Raw genomic sequence first — 13121 nt, 5'->3', positions numbered from 1 at the left:
TGTCCCACAGGTCACACTGGCATGAGTGGCCTGCCTAACTGTGCCAGAGAGTGAGCTGGGGTTGCCCTCCACCAAATGGTCAGTGGAGGGATTAGAGCGTTCAGCACTTCTTCTAGCAGTCACAACAGAGTCCTCAGAGCTCTCCCCCATTTGAGAGTAGGTTAGCTTCTTGGGGGGTCTCACAACTCGGCGAGCTCTCTGTTCTCTTGGGACTTCAGGCTCTGGTGCCACAGGCTCTACTTCAGGAACACACTCTGACAGCATCACTGGTTCTGGAACATCGGTCCTTTCCTCTTCTGAGTAAATGCTAGGGGTATCTTCCCAGCCTTCAGGCACACCACTAGATGGAATGAACTCTGTAGCTTCTGGGTTCAGTGTCCCATCCTGTGTATCCTCAGTAGGTGGGAGATCTATGGCAGAATTTCCTGGAGTTGATGAAGGCCACAGCCACTCAAGCTCTCCTCTTCCACCTTCACCCCGTTGGGAATCTTGTCCATCTCTAACCCGGGAGGTCTGAGACCGAGTGCTAGGTCCCGGGGTATCCAGAATGGAAACAGATTCAGGTGGATTTCTCACTGGAGGTATTCTGACTGCTTCAGTAAGCGGGAGCAAATGATTCCTGTGCCAAGTCTTCAAGGGCCCCACTTTCCCCTCTGGTTTTAACTTATACACAGGCAATCCAGGTAGCTTTCTGCAAATGACATAGGGCTCCGATCTCCATCTATCAGCAAGCTTGTGCTTCCCAGGGATCCCCAGATTGCGTAGCAGTACACGGTCCCCAGGCTGCAGGTCTTGCACTCGAACCTTCAGATCGAAGTTCCTCTTGTTGCGGGCTCCCCTTTGGTCCGAGGCCGCCTGAGCTCGTTCATGGGCCACTTTCAAATTGTGTCTAAGTCGGTCCACATATCCCTTGTGGGAGGTAGCAGAGGCATGGTCTAGGGAAATGCCAAAGGCTAGATCCATCGGCAATCTTGCTTCTCTCCCAAACATGAGCCGGTAGGGGGAGTAACCCGTCACATCACTTGTGGTGCAGTTGTAAGCGTGCACCAAAGCTGATATGTGTTGGCTCCAGTGTTGCTTCTTCTCTGTCTCTAGAGTTCCAAGCATGTTTAGTAAGGTCCGATTAAACCTCTCAGGTTGGGCATCTCCTTGTGGATGATAAGGTGTAGTCCTGGTCTTCTCTACTCCCAATGAGTCCAGCAAGTTCCGGATCAGACGACTCTCAAAGTCCCTTCCTTGGTCTGAGTGGATTCTCTGTGGTAATCCATAGTGGACAAAGTATTTTTCCATGAGCACCTTGGCCACAGTGGAGGCCTTTTGGTCTTTGGTGGGGAAAGCCTGGGCATAATGGGTGAAATGATCGGTTACCACCAGAACATTTCCCAATCCACTCAAATCGGGTTCGAGGCAGAGAAAGTCAATGCACACCAGATCCATTGGACCCTGACTCTGTAGGTGGCCCATTGGGGCAGCTTGATGGGGTAGAGTCTTCCTCTGGATGCATCGTGCACAAGAATGGCAATATTCCTCCACTTCTGCCCTCATACAGGGCCAATAGAACCGGCTTCTGACAAGCTGGAAAGTTCTCTCCGCCCCTAGATGGCCATGCTGGTCATGTAAGGCAATTAGTACCGTCTCTCGGTGCTTCTCTGGGAGAAACAACTGCCACTTATCTTCTGAGTTATCAGAGGGGCCCCTTCGGTAGACCACTCCCTGATGTACTTGTAGCTTATTCAACTCTTTCCTCAGCAGGCGAGCCTCCTTGGAAGGGTGATGTCGAAGTCCCTCTGGATTCTCGTTCTCCAAAGCTTCAAGGACCAATCTCCCCATGGGGTCTTCCAATTGGTCATAGCTCAGCTCCTTTCTGGACAGCTTTGGCAGGAGTTCCTCTGCTAGTTGAGTTACCCCACAGTAGGGTTGAGGGACTCCCACTGCGGTGACTCCTATCTCCTCTGCTCTGGAGCCCCCTCTTGCTTGAAACTCAGCACCCTGACAGAGTGCTCGCACTCCTTCCGGTGCTATCTGGGTCCAGTCTTCCCAGTCATTGACCATGACATGAGATCTTCGGGACAGGGCATCTGCATCCCTATTTCCAGCCCCTGGTCTGTACTTTAGACTGAAGTTGAATCCGGGTAATGCAGCCACCCATCTGTGTCCGGTTGCATCTAACTTTGCAGTAGTGAAGAGGTAGGTCAGAGGATTGTTATCTGTCTTTACGGTAAACTCCGCCCCATAGAGATAGTCCTTCAGTTTGTCTACTACTGCCCATTTGAGGGCCAAGAACTCCAATTTATGAGTGGGGTAGATCTTCTCCGAGGGAGTCAGGCTCCGGCTCACATAGGCCACTGGTCGCAGCTGCTCTTCATACTCTTGATAGAGCACTCCGCCTAGGCCCTCATGACTGGCATCGACATGTAGCTCATATGGTCTGGTGGGGTCGGCATAGGCCAGGACTGAGGCCGTGGTAAGGCTCCTCTTCAAGGTTCGGAAAGCCTCTTCACACCTTGGGTTCCACTGATCTTGAACCGACTCACCGGCCCTCCTAGGTCCCAAGCCATCCTCTTCTCCTTCAGTCTTGAGCAATTCGTTAAGTGGCTTGGCAATCTGGGCAAACCCATCCACAAATCTTCTATAATAGGAGCAGAACCCCAGGAAAGATCTGAGCTCTGTGACTGTTGTCGGTTCTTGGCCAAGAGGTAACTGCCTCCAACTTCTCAGGGTCTGTAGCCACTCCCTTTTCAGACACTATGTGTCCCAGATAGTTCACAGAGGATTGGTAAAACCGGCACTTCTCGGGAGAAAGCTTGAGTCCCTCTTCGCTGAGTCTTCTCAACACCTTCTCCAACCTGGCCTCATGTTCTTCCAAAGTCTTCCCGAAGACAATGACATCGTCCAAGTACACAAGGACTTCTACAAGGTTCATGTCTCCAACGGTCTTCTCCATGAGGTGTTGAAAGGTAGCAGGGGCTCCAGACAGGCCCTGAGGCATTCTGTTGAATTCAAAGAATCCCACTGGGATTATGAAAGCTGTCTTCTCTAGGTCTTCCTGGTGCATGGGGATTTGGTAGTACCCACTCTTGAGGTCCATTACACTGAACCACTTGGCACCAGACAAACTCTGTAGGGCATCCTCTATTCTCGGTGTGGTATACTGGTCAGGGATGGTCCTCCTGTTGAGAGTCCTGTAGTCGATACAAAGCCTCAACGACCCATTCTTTTTCCTGACCACCACTATGGGGGAGGCATAGGGACTTCTAGACTCCCGAATCACACCAGTCTTCTTCAACTCCGCAAGCTGCTCCCTCAGATCCTCCAGATCAGCTAGAGGGACCCGCCTAACCCTTTCCCTGAAGGGTTTGTCTTCTTGGAGGCGGATTCGGTGGGTGGCACTCCTGGCACATCCCACATCAAACTCATCCTTTGAGAAAATCCTCTCCCATCTAGTCAGCTGGGCCTTGGCTCTCTCCTTCCAGGCTCCAGGTAGGTCCGGGTTCTCCATGGAAAGTTTTTCCCAAACATCTCCTCCTTCACCCGTTCCTTTTACTTCTGACCAGCTGACTAGGGCCGCAGGACTCACCTGACCCAACAGCATCCTGGCAGGGATCTCTATGGGTCTCTCCGTAGGGTTTCTCACACTCACTGGGACTCTTCCTCGAGCCTTCTTCAGGGCCTTGATTGGAATCACTTCCGGTATCACTTCCAGGCCTGAGTGGTCCTCCCTTGGATCGGATTCCAGCATGACAAAGGGGCCAGGCTGCTCCCAGGTAAGCTTCACCGTGGCCCTGAGGCAGGCTACCTCTCCGGGCTGCAGCACCACTCCTTCTCTCCCAAGTCTCCACACCTTCCCTATCCCCTCTCCTGGGGTCTTCTGCTCTAGGACCAACCGTTGGTAGGCTGTCTTCAGCATGGGATGGATATTGGGAGCTTGATGGTTTCTCGTCTTCACTAGAGGGGTCAGAAGTCTTCGCACCAGATCCGTATTGGTCCCTATGATGAGGGACATCTTGCTGGCCCCGGGCGGTCTAGGACACACAACTGCCAGGGTGTCAAACACCTCTGTTTTCCCCGCCACAGATGGATCGAAGGTCAGCTTTATGGGCAGGTAACCATCGTAGGGGAAACTCTGAGCTCCCAGGCCCCATATCTCCAACTCTTCTATCTTCTGTATAGGCAAATGGCTCAAGTGCCTATCATAGAAGTCTCTGTACAACAAAGTCACTTGAGCTCCAGTGTCCAGGAGGGCCTTCGTGTAGACTCCTTCCACCTGGATGGAGACAGTGGGGGACGGGCCGACCAATTCTTCTGGGTAGGGCCGGGTTGAGGCCACCCTCTTCTGGGGACCCATCTTCATCCAGTTGGTTTTTGACTTTATTCTTTTTTCAGCCTGGTATGCATTGACCCTCCCCACAGTAATGGGAGTACAAACCCGCTGAGGGATGTTATTGTTTCTTATTTGTAGACATTCCTTCTGAGGGGTCTGGTTTTCTCTCTTTCTCTTCCTTCTATTCAGTTTGGAGTTCACTGAAAGGCATGGGCACCCGGTTGACTCCCTCACTGGGGCCCTCTGGAGTTTCCCGCCGGCTGGCGGTTATCTATCTTCTTCTTCTTGAGACTGGAACATCTACTGGCGAAGTGGCCACTGCCCCCGCAGTTGTAGCATAGCATCTCTTCTCGGTCTCGAGTGGGGCTTGGTGTTGGTGTATCTGGAAACAACTCCTTCCTAGGACTTGGTTTCTCGGCTCCCCCTTGACCTTTCGCCATCATAGCAGTCAACATCTCCATCACCTGGGACATCTGTAACTTCAAAGTGTCCACCTCCTTATCTCTAGCGGGAGTCATGGCCGGTGTAACTATTGCTACCGGTTGTTTGACGGGCTCGGTGATATGTTCTTCCCTTTTCTCTTCCAGTAGGGCCTCTTCCTCACTGATCATTCGGATGAGGTCAGTGTACTCCAGATTCTTCCCATCCTGTTGGGCACGCAGTGTCCATGCAATAGGATCCATGGGTTGAGCTCCCCTCAGTACCTGTTGAGCACGGGCCTCATCTACTTTCCCTGGGCTGATCCCCTTCCTTAGGATCATCCTATGCAGGATTTTATCTAAACGTCCCATGTAGTCTGATAGTTTTTCACCTTTCTTCTGGTAGCAATGCTCTAACTGATAAGCAAGCTCAGAGATTTTCTCTGTCCCACCAAACACATTCTGTAATACATCTAGGTACTCCTGCGCATTACAGTCTGTCTTGCTCATCTTCAGGTTGCGTATGGCCTCTAGAGCAGGCCCCTTTAGACTTTCCACAATCCTCTGCTTCTTTCTGCGCTCTGGAACTTCCCATTCCTCTAGTGCCTGCGTTGCGCTATCTAACCACTCTTCAAATCCCTCTTCTTCCGAAGGTACAGGTTTCCTCCCTGAAAACATTCGGAGTTTTCTGTATCCCGACATCGGGTAATCTGTGGGATCCTTCTTGCACTGGGCCACAATCTCCCCCAGGACAGCACACAGTTCTGCGCTAAGGGTGGCCGGTGCTGATCTGAGACTCTCGGGTGAGGTACAGGCCGCAGCATGCGGTGATCCCGTTGGCGATGGCTCCTCCTTTGTTGCGTGCGCCAACCTATAGGATCTGTTGTCTTGTGTCCGTACACAGTTGCGCTTGCAAGCCTCCGGCATCCCATCCCAGTATTCCACTAGCGCGTACTGATATGAGATGTCTGGGTCTGATTTTATCTCCATCACCCATGGTTCATGGTCTGGGGACACTGACTTCATTAACTCCTCTACGGTCTCAGTCGACCATTTCTCCCCTGGGAGGCTAATGACCACTGACTGACTTGAGTCGGCCTTAGCCGCTTCACACCACGCTCTGACTCCCTGTGGGTCCATGCCGGTACCTCTGGCGTGTTCACCGCTGTCTCAGAAATCCCGGATTTATGAGCCCCCACGTATAACGATACCCTCACTTAAGAGGGCCGCAAGTTTGGTTTGGGCCCTGAGCACAGCTCCACCAACCCCCCCCCGGCAATCTGCTCTACCCACTCTGGCACAGTTAGTATCTAGCAATACACATTAAATCGCTTATACTCTAAATATGTGTGTGTGCGTGGGTGGATAACTCAAGCTCATAGACAATCTTTGAAAGTATATAACTGACTTTACTTGTTGTTTTTATAAAAGGAATAACATGAATCGAACATTTGGTTTACAACACATAAGCAGGTCCCTGCAGTAACCAGTAATAAAGATAAACAGAGTAATCAGCATAATAAAGTATTGCTATGCAACTCTAGCGCTGCCCTTTTTCAGCTACTTCCCCGCATGGGTAAACTAACACCCAGCACTATCTACCTATGCAGTCAGGCCTGACTGATCTAGATGGAAGTCCAGTGAAACAATATTCGCTAGCAATCTTTCGGTGGTGCACTTGAAGAACAACTTTATAATCCAAACGAATAATAAAGATAAAGTATCTGTCTTTAAACAGCTCTGGGGGGGGTGTCCAAAGAGCACGAACTAGGCCTCTCCCCCTCCTTATATGTCCTCCCCCATGAGTCTCTGGAGCATAACTCCAAACATCCTGGGAACCAGCAGGGTTCTGGGAACAGTAGTTTTATAGTCCTTAAAGAGACCCCGCTACATATGCATTTGATTATTCAAACCAAACACAGATTGACTGAGCTAAAGGCACCCAAAGTCATAAACTTATCGTCTGATATGGCTTTCTATGAGCACTAGGTCTAGGACCTCTATAGGCAACCCCAGGACAAGTAACAGTTGGCTGTGTTAGCCCTTGTACACACGGTCGGACATTCCGACAACGAAATCCGTTGGATTTTGTCCGATGGATTTTGTCCGAAACTGGTGATGCATACACACGGTCAGACAAAGTTGTTGGAAAATCCAATCGTTCGTAACGTGATGGCATTATTTAGTTACGACGGGACTACGTTCAGGCTAGTAGCCAATAGCTTTGGTCTAGGATTTTGATCTGAGCATGCGTGGCACTTTGTCCGATCGGAATTCTCTACAAGCGATTGCAGAAAGTCCGATCGGATCATGTTGTCGGAAATTTTTTATATCCAGCTCTCAAACTTTGTTGGTCAGACATTCCGACGGAAAAAGTCAGATGAAGCCCACACACGGTCGGATTATCTGACAACGCGGTCCGATCGGACATTTTCCGTCGGAATGTCAGACCATGTGTAAAAGGGCTTAGACTAATCCAGTTTCCATTAATTGTGTTTGTTTACCAAAGATTCTGAAAATAATTAGAGCCCAAGACTTGAAGCCTTCCTAGTTTTACTATAATGCAGTCAGACTGATGCTTGAGAGTCATACTGCTGATCTCAAGTAGTAGCCAGGGTCTCCAGCGGTCTGGCCAGCCCATCTGCATGCTGCTCCGATTATCAGGGCTGCTCAGCCAAAGCACTGTTGAATGGAGCAGTGTGCAGAAAGGAGTGTCAGAATGCTGGAGACCCTGGTCGCCGCCTATGTGTGAGAACAGTGGCCTGGCTCTACAGTGTGATGCTAGCTATATTAACCCACACTGCAACACTTAGAATGGAAAAATCCAAAAAAGAAAAAAAAAGAAAAGCATATTTACTAATATATATGCAACCTGGCAAATTTATAGGTAAAAAAAGAGGCTTCTGTTGACTTTAAAGAAATATATTTTTGTATTCCAATCATCCATTGGAAAATCACCCCATTAATGTTTAGTAGTGGAGATAATGAAATAAGGACACTCAACTACTTCATCAACTTTTATACCTATGATTGGCAGATTTTGCATAAGAATCAATCTGTGTAATTATACCTAGTTTACAAATGAAGATAAAGGACTTTACAAAGCTGTGGTAAAAGATAGCAGGGGAGACGACATGACTGAAATGGATCTTACCAAAGAAGGTAGGTAATGATCATCATTCAGCTGAAGACTATGTAAGTTTATTTGTTTTGCACCTTCAAGGAAATGGTTTTATCTCTTTTTAAGAATAATTACACAGAATTATTACTTATTATTTATTTTATGTATTATTACATGGATTTATTACATATTATTAATTAATAAATGGAAGTATGTAAAGTATTTTATTGCAGACTATTATATAGGCTATATGATAGAGTATATAAAATTGAGTCTAGTCTGCCATTGTGACTGTTGCTTTGGAGAGGTGATCCATTTATGGGTTCCCTCACAAAGTATTTTCCCCATGGTGATATATATATATATATATATATTTTTTTAATATATTAACAAAAACAAAACCTTCTATACAACTAAGCTTACATAAACCTACAGATTCCACGTGCTACAGTATACAACCCATCATATTAATTTACCTACCAGCATGTCTTTGGAGTTTTGGAGAAAACCAAAGTACCCAGAGGAAACCCACACAGTCATGGTTGAGACTCTAAGGCCCCTTTCACACGATAAGCCCACTTGGATCTACCTGTCCGCTTTTCATGGCAGATCCGAGAGGACCATCTATTGACTCCTATGGGCAGCCGGATGTCATCGGAGATGTGTCCGCTGACAACCGTTTGCCATCCGATCAAGACAGATGTATGGCGATAAGTTTGCCACCCGTCTTGGCAGATCGAATGAGATTTGATGAAAACTGACATGCTGTCTGTTTTCGTCCGATCTCTCCATAGCGATCAGCATGGCTCTGACAGGTCCCTACTCGCTCAGAGGGCAGAGATGGACCTGTCATCCGCCAGCTCAGCGGACATCAACAAAGCGATCTCCCGCTGAGCTGGCAGACTCCGCTGAGCAGATCCGCCCCATGTGAAAGGGGCATAACCGACGAACCTAGCGCTCCCAGGCAAAGGTGCTAACCACTTAGTCACTACGCTGCCCTGTGAGATACTTTTAATTGTTAACTCCTTTACATTTTTCCCTACACAAACTAATCTTAGCCCCTGTACACACGGTCAGAGATTTTGCCAACCAAATCCGTCAGATTTTGTCCGTTGGATTTAGTCCGACAGATTGTGTCCAAAACTGTTGCATACACACGGTCGGGCCAAGTTGGCGAAAAATCCAAACTTTCAGAACGTGATGACGTAATTTCGTTACAATGGGACTACATTCAGGATAGTGGCCAATAGCTTTGATGTAGGAATTTGATCTGAGCATGCGTGGCACTTGGTCCGATTAAAATGCTATACACATGATCGGATTAGGTCCGACCGGCCCAGTTGGTCGGGAAATATTTCCAACATGTTGGAAAATTGGGTCGGACGGAGATTCGGACGGAATCAGTCCGATGCATACCACACACAGTTGGATTATCTGACGACACGGTCCGATAAGACGCATTCCGACAGATTCTCCGACCGTGTGTACAGGGGCTAAGAATGTTCTTTTGTTAATACCATTTTTAATAATTTCTTGCTGTTTGTTCACTTTTTGTCATTTTTAGGTTTTGAAGATATAATGCAGGAAATTTGTAGAATAAGTGGTAAGTGTTTAGACACTGCATAGAAGAATGTGACTGTGAGTAACTATGGTGGCCATGATTCAACATTTTGAGGTCAATATATCTTTTATTTAACCAAGATTAACACAACTTTTACCCAAGATTTAACATGAAATTGTGAATCTTGGGTAAAACGTTAATAAATATACCCTTTTGTTTGTATTTTGTTTCGTAATCTTTATATATTTAAAGATAGATACACATCAAAATTTTAAACAAAGTGAAAAAATAATATTAACCTTAAAGTGGTTGTATACCCTTATTTTTTATTTTTAACTACCTATAATAAGGCTTACCTGTAGGTAAAATTAATATCTCCTAAAACTTGTACTGTTTAGGAGATATTCACTTTGCATGACGTCAGCGGCGCGGTGCATACTAGCTCATTATGCCTTTGCCTTACAGGGTTTTGTTTTTTTCACATGTGCTGTATACAACCGCTTTAACGTAGAACTAAAGTCCAAACTTTTTTTATTATTATTTTGGATCGAATAAGTGGGGGTTATAATCCCTGTCAGATTTTTTGTTTATTTTTTGCCATCTTTGTCCCATTAGGGAAACTTCCCTTCACTTTATGTAGCATATCCAAAAGAGGAAGTGAGAGGAAATCCCTCCAAAGGGAGGGAATCCCTGGTTGACACAGTGGTTACCAGAACTAGTGTCCCCATTGGAAGATATCCCTTTTTCTGCTCTAGCAACAATGCAAAATTTGGGATTTCCTGTGATAAAGGTAGATAAGATAACTAACGAGAGTGAATCTCCCTAAAGATGTTAGGTATCTATTTACTTGGCTTAACATCAGCTTTTATATTTTACCAAAAAATTGGTATTATATAGTGTTTGTGTACACTACAATTCATTAAAATATAATTATTATTATTTTATTTTTTTATGCGATTGAAAAACTGCTGCACAAATACTTTGTGACCTTAAATAATGTAAATACCCACCATTTTATCCTCTAGAGCAGGGATCTTCAAACTATGGCCCTCCAGCTGTTGTAGAACTAGACGTCCCACGAGGGATTGCAAAACTCTGACATTCATAGGCATGGCTAAGCATTGATGGTAATTGTAGTTCCTGAACAACTGGAGGTCCATAGTTTGGTGACCCCTGCTCTAGAGTCTCTGCTAAAAAAATATATTATGTTTGGGGGTTCTAAGTAATTTTTTTAGCAAGAAAAAATAGTAAATTTTTACATATACGTGAGAAGTGTCAGAATTGGCCTGGGAGCCAAGTGGTGAAACTGACCAATTTCATGTTGTCTTCTACAAGCAATGTCTGCCTCCCCACTGAAATGTAAAGGCACAGCTGACGGAATTAAGATTTACAGCGATGTGAAATATTTCACGGAGAGCATGAATCCTGTGTGGCACCACAAGTATGTTGATCAGTATTCCTTTAACTAATACAATTAGCAGTACCCTCATATAAGTGTACATTATTAAACTGTTACTAAACCCAGGGCCCTGCATTCACTATATCTGGTCTCCCACAGCACACACAACATGGAAATGTAATTATTTTAGTAAATATAAACTGCTAAATACCTTTTCTCATCAGCAGTATATAGCAGTCTTGTGACTTCTATCAGTGTCTGTTTAAAGCTTGTAGGAGGGGTTTTCATTCTCCTCTGATTGTCCTATGAGCCTGCAGGACCTCTGACCTTCTGTCTGGACAGTGCTGATTGGCTGTGTGAAGATCACATGCACTCTCCCAAAACAAAAACAAAAACATTCTCTAGCAGTATGCACCAAACTGAGCATGTGCAGCGTGCCTCCAAGGCTTTGTACTAGCAGGAGATGGATAGGGGACTGTGGAAGAGGGGGAGGATTAGAGAAGACAGGATTAAGCAACCTTTTTCCATAGCAGAGGATTTACCCCTTAGGCTCCACAGTGAGCATAACAAGTACGCATTACTGCTTATAAAGACTGATTTTAGTTTTGTGGGTTCAGTAACACTTTAAGCACTCATTGTGGCAAAACTGTCTGTCCTTCATGTAAAAAAGGTATCTCAAAGGAGAGTGCTCTTTACAGAAACTTTGATAATAACAACAGCTGACCTCAAATTCTTTGTCATTGGTAATTTTTTGCTTCAGCTACCGTAAGGCAGATACTATTTATGATGATGCCTCTTTCTGTGGTAGGGCATTTTGTATTTAGATTTCAGGGAAAATATTCTAGCATGTTAAAGCCAACCTGTAATCACCTAGTAATGCACTGAAATATTCCTTGAAGAAAACAGCTCATTTGCAACCTAGTTTCAGGGCTGTGAATTAGTTAATTGAGCAGTAACTGGTGAGACTGCCCAGGAACTAGCATACTTCCTGGGAGCTGGAGTTCCAAGAGGAGTGTTGTAGTCAGAAGCTTCTCACTCAGGTGTCATGATGATTGATTTATGAATATCTTTCATAGTTTGGATTATTTTGATTATGTATTACAAAAATACCATTATATAATTTGAAGAAAAACATTCAGTTCATTAAGATTTAAAGAAATATTATGTAATTATTTATTGCACACAGAGATAAGAAATTAAGCAGTACAGATCGACTTAAATCAGGAAGCACAATGGAACAGGTTTGGCTGCACATTAAAAATCCTACAGATTCAGATCGGGGCTTGTACATGTTGGAACTGTCTGATGGCAAGGACATTCATAAGCGAACGTTTGACCTGAGTGGTAAAGGTAATATCAGCTAATTTACCTCCTAAATGTTTAAGTTGTAACTGTCCAAAAGGAAGCTCTAGACATTCACAATGGTACCTAAACCATATCTAAACCTAAGAACCAACGTTTCGTATATCGCAACTTACCAGGCAGATGTGGTGGCTGAATTTGTTTCCTTTTTTCAGAAACATTATAGCAAGTATCAACATTTCTCCTGTAAACTACTAATGTCCTACCCCCCAAAAGAATGGAAACAGAGAAGGACATATTTAATTAAAGTCAAGCCTGGGTAACAGCTGTGACTGCCTCCATAGATATAGTGGAGTGAGTGAGGGACACAAAGTGTGTTATTCTCAGTATCACTAGGTAAAAATAAAAAGAAAAGGCCTGAAGGCTTACCATCCAAGGATTGGTAAGCTCCAATATTTTAAATATGTGTTGTGCATATTAGCGTAAATTCACAAAAGCATAACGTATGCAGTATTTCACTTTCAAGCACTCATTAGCTCAGGTTAACAATAACAATAACATTTAACATTTAAATATATTTTCTGTATGTAAAAGTCAAGTCATAAAGACTACCAGGTTCCTAAGGTACCTAAACAGCCAGTGATGAATTGTTGGGGTTCTTGGAGACTTATTTTAGCATCAAACGACCAGCTCTTGGGTTGAATTTGATGGGTTGACCACACCAGGACAAATTAGAAGTTATTTGAAGTCTACGCCACTTGAAGATTATTTTTCCTACAGTGAAATTATTGATTTCAAATCATTTGTCAAATGATTGCCAGACTCGTAGGCATTCAAACTTTATTTCCGAGGGCCTTAGAGAGAGCTCTGTTGATCTTGGCATGATGACATTACATATGTCAATAGCAAAGAGAACACCAGACCCTAGATATCTGCGGTTAAATGAGACAAGTTGCACTTGCATACTCCCTAAGAATTTTCTAGTCTTTGACACCTAA

General features: G+C 45.1%; 1 protein-coding gene across 1 annotated transcript in view; it reads left to right on the top strand.

The window, feature by feature from the left end:
* Nucleotides 1-13121, top strand: part of MYOM3 (myomesin 3) — a 207045-nt gene that overhangs the window by 178499 nt on the left and 15425 nt on the right. The window contains exons 30-33 of the mRNA XM_077481840.1: nucleotides 7815-7902; nucleotides 9426-9464; nucleotides 10758-10863; nucleotides 12008-12171. Coding sequence (XP_077337966.1) covers nucleotides 7815-7902; nucleotides 9426-9464; nucleotides 10758-10863; nucleotides 12008-12171 — 397 coding nt within the window. The remainder of the gene's footprint in view (nucleotides 1-7814; nucleotides 7903-9425; nucleotides 9465-10757; nucleotides 10864-12007; nucleotides 12172-13121) is intronic.

Source organism: Lithobates pipiens, unplaced genomic scaffold, assembly GCF_037356315.1.
Source record: "Lithobates pipiens isolate NorthernLeopardFrog02 unplaced genomic scaffold, aLitPip1_a1.2 Scaffold_16, whole genome shotgun sequence".
NCBI lineage: Eukaryota > Metazoa > Chordata > Amphibia > Anura > Ranidae > Lithobates > Lithobates pipiens.
Note: the sequence above shows the minus strand (reverse complement) of the source record. Positions and strands in the feature narration are given on the sequence as shown.